General features: G+C 38.9%; 1 protein-coding gene across 1 annotated transcript in view; it reads right to left on the reverse strand.

Annotated features, from left to right (window-relative positions):
- wwc1 (WW and C2 domain containing 1) overlaps positions 1–20,040 on the reverse strand; it is a 100,024-nt gene that overhangs the window by 27,104 nt on the left and 52,880 nt on the right. The window contains exons 6-10 of the mRNA XM_041801125.1: positions 18,940–19,069; positions 10,102–10,248; positions 7,907–7,977; positions 6,822–7,067; positions 1,772–1,861 (exon numbers count right to left, since the gene is read on the reverse strand). Of these exons, the coding sequence (XP_041657059.1) occupies positions 1,772–1,861; positions 6,822–7,067; positions 7,907–7,977; positions 10,102–10,248; positions 18,940–19,069 (684 nt within the window). The remainder of the gene's footprint in view (positions 1–1,771; positions 1,862–6,821; positions 7,068–7,906; positions 7,978–10,101; positions 10,249–18,939; positions 19,070–20,040) is intronic.

A 20,040-nucleotide genomic window follows, 5' to 3' on the forward strand; every position in this document is an offset into this window, starting at 1 on the left:
AAACACGTACCCCATACATATTTAACACTGATAAAATAATATAGCCTTTGCAAAATAACCTGTATGGTTAAATACTGAAGTTATTTCTGTGAATAAATGAATATGTCACATTAAAAATAAAGTGAAAGTTACACTGGTGTCTCTCTGAATCTTCAAGCGATGATTCACCATACAGTCTTTAATGTACAAAACTCTCCAATTTATGCATAACATTGTCTTAAAAGTTTTAGAGCAGTGAATGCACCTGCTTTGGAAGTATTCTGCTTACGGAAATATTGTGGACCTCGCAGCAAAGTAGGCAAACTGTTGGCTGACATCAATCAAATTTATCACCAATTAAAACTTTCAAACTAAAGTGAGAACCGACATAAACTTTAGATATCGGAGCTGGGGGACTACTTTAAAGACTTTGAGGCGTAGGTAGATTCATTTCTCCCTTCTGTCTGTCTGTCCCCATCTCATATTCTCTCCCTGTGTCTGTGAACGTCTCTCTAATTTAAGCAGGAGGAGTTGTTAGCACAGGCGGAGAGGAGTTCCTGTCCACGGGGAGACGTTTGCTGCCCGTCAGAGCAGAGAACAGACAGGGTGATGAGACAACAATAAAGAGAGAGCAGCCTGAGGAGAAGGAGGAGGCCGCTCAGTTCACTTTCAGATTATCACTGGTGAACATTAAAAAACCACTCTGTTAAAAATTAAAGGGTTCTGTTACATGCACGGCTCTTACAGGCTTGTTGCATCATCTCATAAAAATGTAATCCTTAAAGCGGTTCTGAAATGTGAGCTGGGTTTGGTCGAATAATTTGATTTGTTGCAGATCATGAGGGGAGTGGAGACAAGAGACAAGACGGAGCACATTCAGCTTGAGCAAATGTTATGCTATTAAAGGTTAAAATCTTGATCTAAACTGTATTTTTTGCTCCTCCCTTCCACTTTAAAACCCTTCTCTTTGACTGTAGGCTCTATTTAAGATGACAAAAAGGACTCTTTTGCAGCAAATAATTGAAAACCTTGGAAGAAATCTGCTCAGCACTTTAAAAAACATCATCATTACCAGTAAATCTTGATCTTTTTAAAGGCCACATATGCCTAAATCACTTTTCAGGCTTTTTAACAAAAATATGTGCCCCTAACCGGTCCACAATTCCCCCAAAAATCAGAAAAATCATTCCCCCTTCTCCATCTTTCAGCCTGTGCGATATATCGTTTTTTTGATTCATTCAAATGTTTTTGTTCAGGACGAATTAAAAAAATAAAAATCTAGAAAAGGCGGGGGGCGGAGTCAGACAGCTCATTGACGTTTAAAGCCACATACACAGAAAATGCTCGTTCTGAGCAGGGCTGAAACAGAGAGGTTTTCAGACACGCAAAAATCCAATACTGGAGTGTTTATTCAGCAACAAACTTCACAGGCATGTTTTGGGATCTCTGAGACCAATAAAAACTTGTCTTAAAGGGGTAAAATATGTCTCCATTATCTGATTCCTAAACAGTAGCACTTATGTTTATTCCTGCAATACTTTAGGATGTTTTATTGTTGCTTTATATTTTCATTATGCCATTTATTTATTCTTTTATTTATTGCTCTTGGTTTCATGAGCTGAGAAACTGGCAATGAAGTTCTTGGTCACTGCATGATTGCTACTCAATAAAATGGAGACTAAAGAGTGTGGCAGAAATATAAACACAAAGATAAACTATTGAGAATATGACATAAGAATGGTAAATCTCCATCTCCTTAGGGATGAGAAGAGCAGAAATGGGACACACAAACCTTTTGAGTTGCGAGTGTAGTGATGTTGCGAGTCGAACCATCTCCTCCAGCTCTCTCACCAGTTTGTTCCTCTTACAGTGAAGTCGCAGCCTGAAACCACAGAATAAAACTTTATTACAACAAATAAACTAAAGTTGTATCTCGTCACCTGCAGGTGTAAAATAATGTCTTTAAAAATATCTGAACACAATCCTCTGTAGTCTCTTTGAACACGGGGGGTGTGAGCACTTTAAAAAGAGTGAACAAATCTGACATGAAGGCTGCCATGTTGGCAGGTATTGTGAGCAGCTGCTTTGTGTTCAGGTGACAGTGGTGTCGTTTGTTTGTATGAGCTTTGTTTGAGAGGAAACTGGTCCATTAAAGCTGTTACTGGGAGCTATGGTTTGAATGGAAGCAGGCCAGAAGAGGGGGAAGCCTTTGATCAGGTTACAGACAGCTGCTGGCATCGAATGTCCGCTCAGATTCAACATTACTTCAAACTTTTAAAAATGAAATTAAATCCTTGGTTATTCTGGAGAAGTGGCTCATTAAAGATGTGAGGCATCATTTTGTTGTCTGTGCACATGCTCTTACATTCAAGGAGTAGATAAACTTGTTCAAAATTACAATAAACTAATTTTAACATACAGTGGATTCAGCAAGGATTCAGACACTCTTCATCTTTGTCAAGTTTGGTATGTTGCACTCTAACTCTACAGTCAAAAACATCATTTTATTCTCACTAATCTACACTCAGTACTCCATCATGACAAAGGGACAACTGAATTTTAGAAATGTTTAAAACTTTATGAAAAATAAAAAATTAAATAACATTGCTAAACTATTCAGACCCTGGCTGTGAGAAGATTTACAAAGAAGAATGGCAGAAAATCCCCCAGACCACATGTGCAATGCTTGCTGTGTTAAATTCAAAATGACTCAGTGGTGCTTCAACCGAGTACCGAGTAAACAGTCTAAATACCAATGGGATAGTTCTGTTTTCCATTTTTAATAAATCAGCAAAATTCTGACATTCTGCTCTCACTTTGTCGTGACAGGATACTGAGTGTAGATTAATGAGAGAAAAATTAATTTCAATGATCTTAGCATCAGGATGAGTAAGAGGGGCCTGAATTAGGGCTTAGATTAAATCACGATATCACCAGCAGCAATTTCCAAATCTCAGACAGTGTAATATTTCCTTAACCTGAAATGTGTCAAAAAACCTGTCTGATAGGATGTTTTAGCAGCAGAGATTTTTTGCTCCACATATTATGCATAAATTAGAATACATGACAAAAATCCCACTTTTCCTGTTCTTATATATGACTTTCAAAATCAAAACAAGAATTACAAAAAAGTATCATCCCCTTCAGTATAGCCATTGATATCAAATTTGCAATAAGATTTATTTTTTGAAATCTTTCATCCCAAGTTTAATTTTTCTGCTGGTTAGAATAGAGTGGATTAGGGCTGAACGATTTTGGAAAATAATCTGTAACAATTTTTTTCTCCAATACTCTGATTGTGATTTTAAATCATCTTCATTAACTCTCTTTTATTCCTAAATAAGGGCTGAACAATTTTTAAAACAATATCTGATTATGATGACTTGGCCTCCTATTGCAAACTGGATATAATTGTTGCATTGAAGGGTTTTTGTCATTCTCATATTTAACCCCTTAAAGCCTGTTGCATCACATTTAAAACATACTTTTATGATACCTCTATCTAATCAAAATGATCATAAATGGTTTAAAAAAAGCCCTACTGAATACAATCTGATATATGATAAAAAAATGCCCTCAAGTGGATTATCAGTTACCAAAAACACCTAATATATCAAATGAGATTAAAAATAAATAAATATGTTAAATTTTATGGAAATTTAGCTTTTTTTTTTTGGATTTCATTAGAAAGTGAAATAAACATTTCAGTTCCAAAAAATTAGAAATTTCTGGCTATAAATTGTGTTTTCAGGGTTTAAAGGGTTAATAAGAAAAAAGTACAAAAATGAAGAAAGAAAGAAGAAAAAGAAAAAAAAATGGCACTTGAATGATTGCAAGATATGTCGTGCCTAACATCTCTGCAGCAAAATAAGTTAAAACTGCTATTGTGAATCAAATTTCAGAAATATTGCACCTTCTGCGATTTGAAAATTGCAGCAGGCCATATGGTGATTTAATCTAATTTTCAACTAATTTCCCAGCCCTAGAATAGATTTTTTAGGTTTTTTTTGACAATAAAGACAATGAGAAATCCCAAAATAATCGCATATCAAATCGCAATCGCAATATTGGGTGGAAAAAAAATCACAATTACATTATTTTCAGAAATTGTTCAGCATTAGTCTGAATACTTTCCGAACGTACGGTATACTAACACTAAATAGATTTTTAGTATTCTATGGGTTAAACCAAACCAAGAAGAGTGAAAATAAAATAAAGCTGAAACTGTCTGTTGCTCAAGTTTTGAGTTGCACAACTGATTTTAAAGTTAAGTTGCACTTCGTAGGCAGGTTCTCAAAAATCTGCTCATTTTAAACCACTGTTCTACCTGATTTTAGTGCCCTTTGGTCCATTTTAGCTGAAACCAGTTTATCTTGTTTTAATTGCTGTTATTAATGAAACTATTTCATTTTTATATTGTATTGTTAATTAGGACTACTTAACTTATGTCTCTTTTATCCTGGTTTATCTTTATTTGACACTTTGTTGCTTTTTCATCTCATCTTATCAATAGGTACATTGTCTTTCTTGCATTTGCATCGTGTGAAACATTTCAGACCTGTAACTGGCAGAAAGGATGGGGCAACATTACAGGACAGGTGCAGAGAATTTAGAGAATTGTGATCACAGCTCTGTGTGGCGCTGTGGGCCATGATGAATTCTCTCAGACAACAATAACTTTTATCCTCATCCTTAAATTTTCAAGTTTTTTTCACTGATTTTAAGTAGTGAGCGACCATCATGTGTTTTACTGACATTTATCCTCTCATTGTGTGTTTTACTTACACATTTGACATTTTTATTATGAGTTCACATAATCCCAAAGAAATAGCTTTATCTAACATCAGGCTGAGTGGAGGGTTACTGATAAATACCTGTGTGGGTGTGTTAAGCTTCTAAAACCTCCAAACTAATTACTTTACTGAGCTCAAGGACCCTGATTCAGAGAGTCTGACATCTCAATGCTGAATAACAGTGTGTGTGTGTGTGTATTTCTTATGTGTGTAAGTCTGAGTGTGTGTACGGGAGCGTAGGAGGACTACAAGAGGTTGCTTTTGTGAGCGGGCTCTGCAGCCTCTCGGGTTTCAGGAACACGAGACGAGATACAAAGAGAGAGACTGAGCTCAGGTAGAGTCTGACCTGGGCGACTAACAACGACCGTCCTGTTAGAGGAGGAGAGGGAGAGAGACAGAAGACAGAGGAGGAGAGAGACGTAGGATCTTTGTCGTCCTTGGTTTGCTGCTATTTGGAAAACGAGATAGTAGTTCTAAACTTGAGAGAAAGGGGTAAAAAAGGAAAAGTAGCTGGAAGATAATCAGGGGATAAAAGAGGTAAAACTCATAAAAAGAGGAGGGCAGTCCGAGGAACAGAGGAGAGGACTGTCATGCTTGTCTGTAACTGTTAATAATCATGGAGGATGTCTGGCGTCTCAAAAGGTCAAACAGAAGTATAAGGTCAACAGTTTCATCTCTAGATGAGGCCATAAAGATCACAAATGTGCTCATCAGACAGCATCAGCTGTGACCTTCTCCAGGACTCTGTTCTTTACTTCACCTTTACACAAAAACTCAGGACACTGGTCTGATGGCTTTACAGTAGGGATGCACAGAGGGCTGGGCAATTAATCGCAAATTAGATTAAATCGCAATATGGCCTGCTGCAGTATTCTAATCACAGACAGAGCAATATTTCTTTAACCTGAAATGTGTCAGATTATCAGATACAGTTTTTTGCAGTAGATGTTTTATGCTCTACTGCAGTGTTACTCAACCCTGCTCAACCAAAGAGCCAAATTGTTGAAAAATACCTTTGCAAGAGCCACAATGTAAGTGGTGAAAAGTCACAAAAATGGCATGGAGTACAATCGATATAAGTTAAAGGTGGCAAAAATAGTCAAAAAGCTGCAAAAATGGATGAAAAGGGGCCAAAATTGGGAGAAAACGTGGAAAATAGTCAGAAAGTAGCAAAAATGGTCCAAAAGTGGCAAAAAAAAAGAGTGAAACGTGACTAAAATGGGCAAAAAGCAGTCAAGAGTTGCAAAAAAAGGTATGTAATGGCAAAGGGTGGCTTAGATGGGCAAAAAATGACATAAAAAATGGTGAATAAAGGCAAAAATGGGGAAAAAAGTGACAAAAAGAAGAGGTAAAAATTTGGGAAAAAAGAAAACAAGTGATATTTAATGGCAAAAGGTAGCTTATTTAGATGAAAAGAGGCAAAAATGGGAAAAAGTGGCAAAAAGAAGAAGCAAAAATTTTGAGAAAAAATTAAACAAGTGGTATGTAATGGCAAACGGTTGCTTAAATGGGCAAAAAGTGGCAAAAAATGGTGAAAAAGGGCAAAAAAATGGATTACAGTGGAATAAATGGGGAAAAAGTGGCCAAAGAAGTTACAAAATGGCCCCAATAAAAGGGGGATTTAATGGCAAAAGATAGCTGAAATGGGTGAAAAGTGGCAAAAATGGTGAAAATGGCAAAAAAAAAAAAAGTTGTTTCTTCGATATGAGTATTATTTTACTTTACTGCTCTTTGATTTTAACATCTGTACCACTCTTAGTATTCTTAGTCTTCAGAATTTCATGAAAGAGTTTCCTGTTTTGAAAATGTTTAACTTGTAAAAGGATTGTGAATTTGTGTTTTTATCAATATTCCATTAAAAGTAAAATAAAAAAAAGTCTGACACACTGACTACATAAGACAAGATTTTAACTATTTTCCTAGACATGGCAGAAATAAAAAACTCTCTCCTGACTGAAGAGCCTCTATGTCAGCAGAAGGTTAACAGATAATGATGATAGATTAAAATATCTGAAACATGTCGAGTTAAATAAAAACGTCTGCTCCTACCTCTCAGTCAAAGCTTTGCTCTGGTTGTCCCTCGCCGCCTGCAGGTCTCTCTCCAGTCGTTTCTTCTCAGTCTCGAGCTTCTCTGCATCGTTGGGCTCCAGGCGTTGGCGTGGGCTGACGTACTGCAGCTCCTTCAGCAGCTCCTCCTTCTCGTTGATCAGGATCAGGCGGTCTCGCTCTGGGTCCAGCAGCCCCGGCCATGCCTCACTGTCCAGTTTGGCGATCTGGACCTCGATGGTGGCGATCCTGAGAGAGTGAGGGGCAGGGAGAAGAGTGATGAGTCGTGATCATCCGTTATCTCTCCATACAAGAGAAAGAACATTTACATTTTATCTTCAAGCTCACATCTTTACCAACTGAGATGACGCCAACTCTTTTTTTGATATATTTTTTAGAAACAGATGATGAAACGTTCCAACTATCAAGCAATCCTGTGTGAAAGTCAGCCTTCCTTTAATGACTGACTAGTTGCACTTCATCATCGTGTCGTGCATTTACTTTATTCCAGCCCCAAACAGGCTGATACACCGTGATACCAACAACGAGAAACCAAAGGAAAAAACACAGATAATAATCAAAATAATAAATCACAAAGTTTCTGAAACAATTCAGAAATAAATGTGCCTAACTTCTAAGTATGAATTTATAACGACCATTACTGTCATCATCAATAAACCCAACTGTTTCATATAATGTTTGTTCCCTCTAAATATGTTTTAAAAATGTTAAAAATGCAGTCTGGGACTCTATTTCCACATTTTTATTCCATGTATCTGATATCACAGGCCTGATTTCAAGAGTTAGAGTAAATTATAGTGTGTACAGAAGTTAGTTTAGCAATAACTGACTACTTATTTAGACAAATATCTAATTTAAAACAGTACAAAGACATCAGCAGTGATGTTCAGACGATAAAGGTTTATTCTGTTATATAAATGCACTCTTTCAGATTTTTCTACAGGTTCTTAGTTAAATCAGTCCTGAAGTTAAAAGGATCAAATCTTTTGTGACTTATCATGACTAAAAACAACCATCAAAAATGTAAAAAACAATCCATATATAACACAAATAAAGGGTTAGGGTACCTTCTCTTTGCCTCCTCGTACTTCAGACTCAGACGAACCTTCTCGGCCAGTTTGTTGGTGCTCGTCATAAACTGAGAACAAACAAAACAATACACAGAAACACTGTGGTTAAACTTCCAATCAAAAGCACTATTTTGGTGAAATAAGAGATAATTTTAGCAAAATGAAGGATTTCAATGTTTCCTGATCTTCCTCGTCTTTCAGTGGCACAAGAATCTCATTTGAGATTAATAAAGTTTAATCTCATCTTTCCCCATTAATCAGAGTTTATTCTTCAAACATGGGCTGTCAGCTTTAACACAGTAACTGAAATTAATTAAGGTCCTTTAAGGCATGTTTGAGCTGTGTTTGGGCTGAAGTTAGATGTGTAATGGTGTCTAAGCCCACCAGAGGGCATCACTGAGCAGGAAAAAAGATTGACACAACCTGGGTCATGCACTGGATGTCCTTGCATGCCAGGGGCATGGGAAAATAATCCGTTGGAAAAATAAAGTCCACACCTTCAGGGTGGAGTAAAGGGTCGATGTGGTACGTAAGCATAGCCTATGGCAGGGGTTCTCAACCTTTTCAGCCCAAGACCCCCAAAATAAAGGCGCCAGAGATCGGGGACCCCCGCTGTACCTGAAGGTGGCTGAACACAGCCATGCACATTTGAGAATTATAGTCATGTGCAAACAAGACCGTCCATTAGAGGGGGAAAATGGGAGAGCTTTCTGGGACCCAGCCAAACTGGGGGCAAGCAAAATCATGGGCCATTGTAAAGTTAAGCTGTGATATTTTACATTTTACCTGAATAATAACCACTGTTATCAAAGAAACAAATATTTATTCATTTGTGTAGTAAGTAGCCCTCTTAAAAATGCCAATCCTTTGTTAAAAACAGAATTAAAATGTGTTAAAAAATAGCTAAAATGGGTTAATAATAGCAAAAAATGGTGGGAAAGGTGGTGAAACAAGATTTTAAAAGTAGCAGAAATGGGTAAGAAATGCCAAACGTTAGGAAAGTGGCAAAACATAACCAAGAAATGGCAAAAATGGGATAAAGTGGCAAAAAAATGGGCATATCAAGTAATAAAAGGGGATTCAGAAGTGCCTGAAATGGCGTTAAAGTGGCAAAAAAAGGCAGAAATTTGGTGAAATGGGATGAAAATTGATATAAACTGGCAAAACAGGGTTAGCTGAGGCAGAAATAGTCAGAAACTGGCAAAATGGACTTTTCAAATTGTGAAATGTGGTAAAAGGGGTTAGTAGTGGCAATAATGTGTCAACAGAGCCAACAATAGGCAGAGTTGCAAAAGTGGCAAAACAGGCAGATAAAGTATTGGAAAGGGTTTAAAATAGACAAAAAATGGGTTTTAAGTTGCAAAGATTTGTTAAATTAGAAAAAATTGGTGTGAAGTGGCAACAGTGTACTTCAAAAGTGTTCTTGGTTTTCTGAAGGCATCTGGAGACCCCCTCTCAGTGTCTCGCGACCCCCAATGGGGTACTGACCCCAACATTAAGAAAAAATGGTTGGGAAACACAGCCCTAGGATACCACCCTGGCTGGTAGTAGGATTGCCACGAGCCCCTGGTTGTGCTGTGGATGTCCCAAAGGCCCAAAATACTGCCGCGGTCTCGTCTATGACCAGGGGTGAAAAGGCTGGGACAAGAGAAATGCTCTTGATCTTAACTTTGGCTCAAACTTTGAGACCTTCCTCTCTTTATTTGCCTTATACTTTTTTGTGTAAAGATTGTCTGTTATAGCAGCTACTATGACAAGACACGTCCAGATACAACTGTCAAAAATGACAATTTATCTGGCTTTGAAAACAGTTGGAAATATTTGAGGTAATGTAAGTACTGTAGTACAAATAAGTCACTTTGGAGTTGTCATTTCAAACATTTCAGTACAAAATTCTACACATTTTAAGTCATTCAAAATCAAATTAAAAGTCAATAAAAAACAGAGTAGTACTCAGAACTCACTCGCAGCATAGAAGGGTTTTACAAACTTTGGTTTAAAGCTCAGTTAAGTCTTAAGCACCCAGCACTTGGACACCTGAATGAGCATCCATCTTTGTTAAACTTCTCCATGATTACAGTACAAAGTTCTGCAGCCTTTAATTTACCTGTTTGAATATTCTTAAGTTTGCGTGACTTTTCCTAAAGCTGCTTCAGTGGATAGAGTGAAATTGAGACCATGCCTGGACTTACCTCAGCAGGGATGTCAGTCTGGGAGCCAGCGTCTAAGTAGAGCCGAGGAATGGACAGCTCTGAGTTGGCAAGCGAGGGACTGCTTCCCCACAGCTCCTGCTGTGAGCCCGAGTCCAGCTGAAAACTGTCCTTCAACACGGCCAGTTTCTGCATGAACACGAGAGACAAACAGGAATCACAACAGGAACAAACTGTAGGGGGAAAGTGGGACACTGCAGCAGGAATAAAAACACAGAGAGTAAAAATAGGACATGATTAAGAACACAGGAACAATAAAACCCCGTCACTCTGGGGAGTATAACATAAGAATATTAAGTCTTTGAGTTACAGTCGCTCAGGGCACAGAGAAAAAAACTTGAAATGTAAAATTGGACCTGCTGTGTTTGCTAGAGCGATGCAGCAGCAGTGACGTCTGCAGCAGGCATCCTTTCATCTTTACAGCTGTGATGAAAATCTTATACGACTGCAGCTCGTTTTGAAGCCTGCTGAGGATTCACCTTATCTCTGATTTTCAGATGGAGTAGAAATATCACATCCAAACTCCGATGCAACTAAAAATGTGTTTTTATTTTGAATATTCAGCATCAAAATGTCTCTCTGGAGTTTTACTTGCCTATTCCCAAGACTTGTTTTATCATAATGCTGCAAAGAATGGCACGGTTTTGAAAATTTCATTTTATTCTAACATAAACTTTAACAAAAAGTAAGTGAGACGCACAAATCGAACTGTTTGTCTTTCACTTATACTGAATTTATCATTATACTGTGGCTCAAAAAGACTGCCTAAGGATCACTTTACACTGTTTGATTCTAAACGGCCAAAACTCAGCCCATAGAGCAATAATCATCAACTGGTGGCCCAGGGGCCATATCAGGCCCCCCAAAGCTTTCTGTCCGGCCCCCAGGAGGTCATTAAATTCATAAAAGGAGGAAAAGAAGTTGCTTTTGGCTTTTTAAATCCACCCCAAAAATGATTAATATTGAAATAGTTTCAGAATGACTTAACATTTGATTGTTCTTTATAGAAATGTATTTACCAGCCATTATTAGTATATATAAAATATATAGAGTTAAAGTTGGCAAAAATGTTGTTAAAATGGACAGATAAAAGTGACGAAAAGTGGTTAAAGAGTGGCAAAAATGGGTGATAAGTAGCAAAATGGGTTGTAGAGCAGCACAAAGGGACAAAAAATGACAGGAAAAGTGTTGAAAAGAGGTTGAAATATTACCAAGAAAAAGTAAAAGGGGGAAAGAATTCTCAAAAATGGGTCAAAACCGGCAAAAAATGCAAAAAAGAAATCTAAATGGGAAAAAAGTGAGCAAAAATGTAAGAAAAGTGGCAAAAATTGATAAAAGAGTAGCACAAAGGGGATAAAACATGCAGGAAAAGTGGTTTAAAAGGGGTTAAAGAATGGTTAAAATTAGGTTAAACTATCAAAAAGGGGTGAAAAGGGGCAGAAATACAGCCAAAAATAACCTGAGAGGCACACAGGGGCAATGATTAGCAAAACAGTTGCAAAAAAGAGGTTAAAGATTGGTATAATGGGAGAAAAATGGCAAAAACTGGTTTAAAAGTGGCAAAAAAAGTCATGAAAAGGAGTTAGAAAGTGGCAAAAATAGAAGAAAAGTGGCAAAAATTGATTAAAGAGTGACACAAAGGGGATAAAACATGCAGGAAAAGTAGTTCAAAAGGTGATAAAGAATGTCAAAAAACTGGTTAAAGAGGCAAAAAGTGTCAAAAAGGGGTTAAAAGTGTCAAAAATTAGTTAATACTGGTGCTATGTGGGCAGGCCTGTCTTCTTGAGGCCTGCTGCACAATATAATAATCAGACCAAAATATTTATCTAATTTTTGTCTATTTGACAGTCCAGCCCCAGAGTTTTTGCCAAGACTAAATTTGGCCCTTGTGCAAATGTAGTTGATGACCCCTGCCATAGAGTGTATATTTTTATCACATATGTCATAAAGTGAGCCAGCTAAAGCTGCGATTAATGACTGTTCATTAACACCACTGTATGCATCTACGATCTACGTTCCTACCCTCACCTATGGTTACGAGCTGTGGGTTGTGACCAAAAGAAAAAGATCGCAGATACAGGTGGCCGAAATGAGTTTCCTCCGCAGGGTGTCTGGGCTCTCCCTTAGAGATAGGGTGAGAAGCTCGGCCATCCGGGATGGACTCTGAGTAGAGCCGCTGCTCCTCGGTGTTAAGAGGAGCCAGAAGAGGTGGCTTGGCATCTGGTCCAGATGGACTTGGATGCCTCCCTGGTGAGGTGTTCCGGGCAGGTCCCACTGGGAGGAGGCCCGGGGAAGACCCAGGACCTGCTGGAGAGACTATGTCTCCTGGAACACCTCGTGATCCCCCGGGAAGATCTGGACGAAGTGGCCGGGGAGAGGGAAGTCTGGGCTTCCCTGCCTAGGCTGCTGCCCCCGTGGCCCTACCTCGGATAAGTGGAAGAAGATTGATGGATGGAAAATGGTACTGGAAAATCTGTAACAATTTCCCTCGGCACACCTAGACCTGCCTCTGCCTTGGCACACAATTTTGACCATACACCCCAGCATGACTGGTACCATCCCATTTCCAAGCTCCATATCCTGAGTCCCAACAAACATCTATAAAACACCAGCATGTTCCAGTTTAACCAGCTGAAACACCAAAACAATGCACCAAGCCTGCAACACTTTGTCTGCTCCTGTCAGTATATCAATCAATGTCATAGCCAAGGCTGTGGGCTGCTTTAACCAAAACAAAATCATCAATAATTCATGGCAAGCCAAAGTTCAACAAAATGATTCATCTATTCATGAGTCAATCAGTCTTGGGAGGGAGGGCGGTTCACAAAAATGTACTCTTACAATAGATTGATCATTCTCTCTTAGTAAATGTGTTGGCTCTCTGAATTAAAGCTATTATTTCACTTTAGTAGTTTTAATTCAGAGAGGAAAAGGCAGTCCAACAGTAAAAACAGCAGATGTCTCACTCTTGCTCTTTATTTTCACTTTAACAACTTAAAGCAATCAAGCTTGAAAAATGCACTCATTAAAATGCAAATAAACAACAAGTACACACTCACAGGGACACATACGTAAGAGACAATCAGACTGAGCTGTCAGCTGCAGATGGTAACGGGGGAGGGAGGAGGAGAAACGGGAGAGGGGGAGTCCTCAGAGCAGATTATGTATTATTGAACACACTCTCCTCTCTACCTGCAAACCAAAAAACCAGACTCACAAATCTACAGCCAGACAATCCTGATAATATCTGATGGATTAAATCCTTCTGTCAGTAAGAATGAGGATGTTTGAAAGAGTTTTGTCTACATTTGTCCATTTTTGTGCAGGACTGGAGTTGAAAATACTGAAAATGATGAAGGATTGTTCATAAAGTCTAATTATTTTACATTTTGTGTTGTGCAGCAAAGATCTGAGAGTTGATACAATGCAGTCTGGGTTGCATGGCGTTGCATCAGAGATAGAAACCGTCACAGAACAGATCTCATATTTGTCTATACTCTATTCATCCCTGCAGACGAGCTTACTGTACACCTGCAGCCTCCAAATCCCATCATGCAACTTTAATACACACAAGTGGAAGTACGGATGAGTGAGGACAAAAACCGAAGAGAGCTGGGAGATGTCAGCCTGGGTGGAAGGACTTTTTTAGAGGGAGAGAGAATAAAAACAGCATGCAGCAGACTGTAGAGACACGCTGAACACAATAAAATCTACAGCCTTACGATTGAACTTCAGCCTAAATCATCCACTCCTTCACGGGGACGAAGAATGAAACCTTTGTCCAAACATCTGAATATTCTCAGATTTCATGTGGCTTTAATCAAATCCCTATTTTTTATCAGGAACTCATCCTAATGCTGTACTAACAACAGAGTCTAGCATAATTATTCTACTATCTAGGGTTGGGCAATTAATCGCAAATTAGATTATATCGCAATATGGCAATTATCAAATCACAGACAGTGCAATATTTCTTTAACCTGAAAAGTGTCAAAATACCAGTTTGATACAATCTTTTTTCTTTTTTTATGCTTTATACCAGTGTTACTCAACCCTGCTCAAAAAGAGAGCAAAATTATTGAAAAATACCTTTACAAGAGCCACAATCTAGGTGTTGAAAAGTGGCAAAAACAGCTTGAAGTAGCAATAACGATAAGTTCAAGGTGGCAAAAATGGTCAAAAAGCAAGAAAAAACGGGTGAAAAGAGGTGAAAATGAAGAGGATAAGTGGAAAAAGGGTCATACAGTAGCAAAAATGGGTGAGAAGTGACAAAAAAACAAGTAAAATGGTAAAAAAGTGGCAAAATCGTGGCAAAAAATGAGTGAAAAGTAAGTAAAATGGGCAAAAAAGAGGAAAAAAGTGGTATTTAATAGTTAGGGTAGATGAAATGGGTGAAAAGTAGGAAAAATGGTGAAGGGCAAAAATGTTTCCCTATTTTTAGGTTTTCTGGGGAAATAATATTTAAAATGAATACATTAAAGAGCCACATGCGGCTCTAGAGCCACGTGTTGAGTATCACTGCTTTATACATTATTCAAACCTTCAAGTATCTTTATTTTATTTTTTACAAAATTCTTTCTTTTCTTGCTCATCCATTTGTTTTTCTTCATCAAAATGAGAATAATATGAGAAATGATCATCCCTTTCAATAAAGCATTGGTTTTAGCCCTAGTTTAACTTATCTAATATTGAACTTGTTATAATATTGAATAATTTCTTGCTTGTGTTTGTTGAACAACAGAAAAAATGAGGAACCTAAATAATCGCCTTTTTAAATCGCAATCACAATAGTGCAGAAAAAAATTGCAATTACGTTATTTTTGCAAATCGTTCAGCCCTACTACTATCATGAATGAATACTTTTCATTATGATCATGTTCAACTCTGATTATCATCACACACTTTCTCACTACCTTACCAAAAGAAAGGTAAGTACTCCTCCACAAGGGTCCAGCTCGTCTGCCCTTCAGAGTTTGAACCACATGAGCTAGAAGACATGAGTAGACCCCCATGATTGTAATGTGTCACCACCACATTAAATGATTCCGCTATAAAACTGGTCGTCTGATACACAGGGACCGAGTGACCCTGACAGGCTGTAATCACACCGACTGAGGGCTGATACTAAAACACCACCTGCCTCCCTGCAGCATCAGCTCCTCTGGGTCACTTCAAATTCATTTAATACACCCAGCTCTTTTTTTATTATAGTAATATAAACCGTGAAGGGTCTTAACACCTATGCAGACTCTCCACAGTCACTTCATGTCATCAGTCTGAGTCTTCATCCTCTGACTGTTGAGCTGTTTGGTTTCAGTTCTCACTCCATCACAAAGAACTGCCCTTACAGCCTTTAAAGGGGACCTTCATTCTGTAAAGCCAGGCCCACACTGTCCAAATTTCATCCCATTCAGACAGCCGATCACGACCCAACTGCAGCCCGACCAGCCGCTCCAAACTGGTCAAATAGATTCTGACATGTTTGATGTTCATTTGACTTATCATACTGGCTACACGGCGGTGACGGGGTTAGTGCTGCTGCCTCACAGCAAAAAGGTCACTGGTCAAGGACTTTCTGTGCAGAGTTTGCATGTTCTCCCCGTGCATGCATGAGTTCTCTCCAGGTACTCCAGCTTCCTCCCACCACCAAAGACATGCTCGTCAGGTTAACTGGTGACTCTAAATTGGCCTTAGGTGTGAGTGTGAGCATGCCTGGCCATCTGTCTCTATGATTGACTGGTAGCCAGTCAAGGTTATACCCCGCCTCTCACCCAATGGCAGCTGGGACAGGCTCTAGCCCACCCGCAACCCACAATGGGAAAAGGGGAATAGAAAATGGATGGATGGACTTCTCACACCCCCACAGTGAGAGCCGAACAACAGGCAGAATCCTCAACTTTGACACATTTTCCCCTTGTTGATTGTCAGACAACTCAAATCACCATGGAAACAGCAGGTGTCATATTTGATGCAGTGATGAATATTTTGATTTTATTTAAAAATGTTAAAAACAAATTAGTAGCTAAATAGAGAGAGATGCTTTAAAAAACACCCTGAAAAGTGAAATTGATGAGTTACAGTTTTCCTTTATAATTTGTGTCATAAAGATTTCAAATATTGATAGGGTTCAGTGAACCGGAAGGGAACGTTTCCTGGGTGCAAGCACATCTGGGACTCTGAAATTTGGGGACAGCTTCCAGTGAAGGAGGCAACGCTGCAGGTGAGCAGCTATAGAGAAACAGACCCAGCAGCTGATCAGCACTCATCAGGTAGACTGTGGGGATCTGTTAAAAAACCAAAGAGGCAGCCGGTAAGAGTGCTGACCTTTGACCTTGTTTTGTTTGCTAATATACTTTCTGTGTGTTGTGTTACACGGGTAGCGCAGATCTTTATGTTATAAACTGGATGGATGGCATGTTTTTTTGTGTTCTGATTAGAAGAACGTGTGACTTAAGAGCGCTGTCAGTAAATTTTGGCACACATGGGCACACAGTATTGTCCAGGTTAGATTGATTGATTGATAGAGTTTGTATGGGCTTTCACATTAGGGGTGTTTTGATAAAATAGTTTAATGTGATGTTGTGTTGACTAGAAAAGATTGTATGCTAAAATTAGGGCTGGGACTTTATCGCGTAAATTAAGATTAATTAATTACAGAAAAAATGTGACCAAAAAAAATAACGCATTTAATCACAATTTATTTTTGCAGTCCAAACAGTGAGGAACGTTTCTCATGGCAAGAGTTCCCGGTATACCGGTAATACTGATGCACAGGACACAACTCGAGAAACACCATGGAAACCGATGAGAAGTCGTTGCTGGGTTTGGTGGGTGGAAAATCTAGTTTTAAAAACTACTGGATGGAAACCTGGATAAAAACACAGTTGTGTGCAAACTGTACAAGAAAAAATTTGCCTATCACTGGAGCTCTTCAAGCCTCCGCTGCACCTCAATGACAAACATGTTGCAGCTAGCACAGACAACGTTCCCAGTTCGAGCAGGCAGTGTCGCCAATCCACACTGATAAGATGACTGGGTTCAGAGCCAAAATGAATAAGTTCACGGCTGACAAATTAACAAACTCACTGGCGAAATGGATTGCAGTGGACTGTCAACCACTCTTGGTGGTAGAAGATAAGGGGCTAGAAGCGGTGCTACAGATAGAGCCGGCTGACCCAAATGATGAACTGCCATGCAGAAAGACCGTTTCAAACAATGCAATCATAAAATACCTCATTAATACTGCACTTTATGTTAACACTCAGTGATGAAAATAAACACGATTTTGTTGTTTTAGCTCATTTATGTGTCTATTCATTGATTCATTCTAATACCAAAATCCATTTAAATTGAAAAATGTTGCTTCTTGTGTCAAATATTGATATGTGATTAATTGAGATTAATTAATTACAAAGCCTCTGATTAATTAGATTATTTTTTTTAACTGCGCCCCACCACTAGCTAAAATACTACAGGGTAAAATGTTATGTATAGATATGGTTTACAGTTTAAAATGTTAAGCTAAAAGTTTGAAAACAGCTGGAATAGTTAATATTTCAGTGATATTGAAAAACAAGTTTAATATGTCACTGATGCTTAGTGTTTTTTTCTTATGCTTTGCAAAGCTATTATTTGTTGGTTTATTCATTGTTTACACTAAGCACGTTTTTTTTTCTGTTTAAAAGGTTTTCACCTAACACTAAGGCTGACAAATAGACGTTAATTAAAGTGGAATCTTTGAGTTCGATTACTTAACCTTTCAAAATAAAGAACAAAAAAAGGAGTTGAAGCGTTGAATGGAATCTTGGTTATTTTCAGGTAGCATGCTCAGTCCTTTTTAAGTGAGGAACAGTACAATTACTAGAGAACCTGACAGCAGGAGTACTTTCTAATGCACCCGCCCCTATAATAAGGGAAAAAAACCAGCAGGAAATGCGCCTCGAGCAGCACTGATGGCGATATTGTTTATATGTGTGATAGAGGGAGGGACGGCAAGAGAGAGGATGTGACAAGATACGACTGTCAGACTTTGTCAGAGTAAACGCCGCAGCTTTCTGCTGCAGTCCGTCCAGACTCGAACAGTGTGAGCCCTCCGGTGAGCGACTCAGTCAGTTTTAGCTAACATTCCACTATGACCAACAAGGAGTCGGCTTGAAATCGCACAGTTTATGCCAGACTTAAGTCACAGCTGAATTTATGGCTTGATTACACTTAGAAGCGATTTTCCAGTGTCTATAGCTACTGGTTTTATTATCTTTCATATCATTCTGAATGTCAGCACTCATAGTTCTGTCAGGAGGGAATACTGCAGCATGTCCGACTGTTTGTATTTAGATTGGTCCCCATTTTCAAAGGCCAGAATTAGACAAAGAGAAGCCTGGGATTACTTTCTTTGTAGTACTGGACACTTTGTTTTTACAGTATGACTTGATAAATATACCCAGTTTATAGGAAAACAGACCAACAGGTCATTTATGAGAATGAGAAAACTGTAATAAGGTATCTATGTTGGCCTCTGAAGGAACTCAGGTGGTTACCACAACATGCTGCACCATGAGGAATAAACTTAGATATGACTATACTAAAAATATGCCTTACATTAATACCTGTGTTAATACCAGTGCAATAAAATGCAAGTCAAAGCCTCACAGTATTGGGTCATTTCTGGTTTAAATTAACAAAAAATGGAGGGGAAACTCCTGCATGCAGTCTTAATTGCAGTTTGGCAGTTTTCGGTGCATAAACGTAGTTTGGAGTCTCAAAGTTGAGGCTGTTGCAGAGCTGCTGTCAAAGCCCTTTCAAAAACAGATGTCTTTGTACCTGCATCAGCTCCTGTTTCTCCTTTTCCCCGGAGCTGATGGCGTCTCGGATGGAGCGGACCTCGCTGAGGATGGCCTGCGCCTCCTGCAGCTTGTAGCCGTACGGGCTGTTGGACACCTTCTGGTCGATCCTGCAGAACAGAAGAGAGAGGTCAGTGAATGATGATTCATGTCAGTAGAACGAGCACCAGAGTTTCAGCAGCATGTCAAAACGTCCCCAGATCACCTCATTCATTGTTAACATCAGCTCCTTTCTTCAGCGTTTGCACAGAGAACTGGGTCAGACAAGCGTGCTGCGCTACAGAAACACTCTGACTCATTGTCACACAGTTACACCGAGAGTGGAGAGAAGCTGCCAACTGTGACCACAGGTTTTTACTAGCGCTCACTCAGCTGGCTTCAATGCAAACGTGTGCAGGTACAGCGGGTGGAGGAGCAGCATCACTCATTCACTTCCCTGACATGAAGTTGTTTTCCTTCTTTCTATTCTTTAAAGACAAAGCATGGCCTTTATTAAAGTGATGGTGGAACTGCTACTAACTGTGTAAAATAGAGCAAATTATGTGCTTCATTGGTATTAAATGGTTATGAAAATATTATTAATGCAAAATCAAGCCTCTCGTTCTCAAACAGCCTGGCTCTTGCACTGAGGAAGCAGGAAATAGAATTTTTGTTTTTTGCCTAAACTCGCTGATTTCACTGCAACTTAAGAACAAAATGTTGTGGAGGAATGTTTAAGAGAAAATTTATAGATTAAAGGTAGAAAGATAGGCATACTTTATAAATCCCAAGGGAAAAGTAGACATCAAGCTTGAGGCTATGACAAACTGGCTGCATGTTTTGCTGCGTGTGTGCCACTCGTGCTTTCACACTAAGGAGTTTAATGCCTGATGGCCACCTCCCTGCTGTCATTCTTCCTAATGCTGGGTTTATAACAAAAGATTTTCACAGTCACAGACTCAAAACTGAAAGTCTTTAGTAAATTTTAGGAGTCTTACTGGAGTCACGGCGCGCTCCCGTCATCTCTATCATTAAGTTTAAGGAGGTAATCTGCGCTGTTTTATATCAGTCTTTTCCTAGTCTTGGACTTGCGATCATATCA

This window comes from Cheilinus undulatus, linkage group 12 (genome assembly GCF_018320785.1).
Source record: "Cheilinus undulatus linkage group 12, ASM1832078v1, whole genome shotgun sequence".
NCBI classification, from domain to species: domain Eukaryota; kingdom Metazoa; phylum Chordata; class Actinopteri; order Labriformes; family Labridae; genus Cheilinus; species Cheilinus undulatus.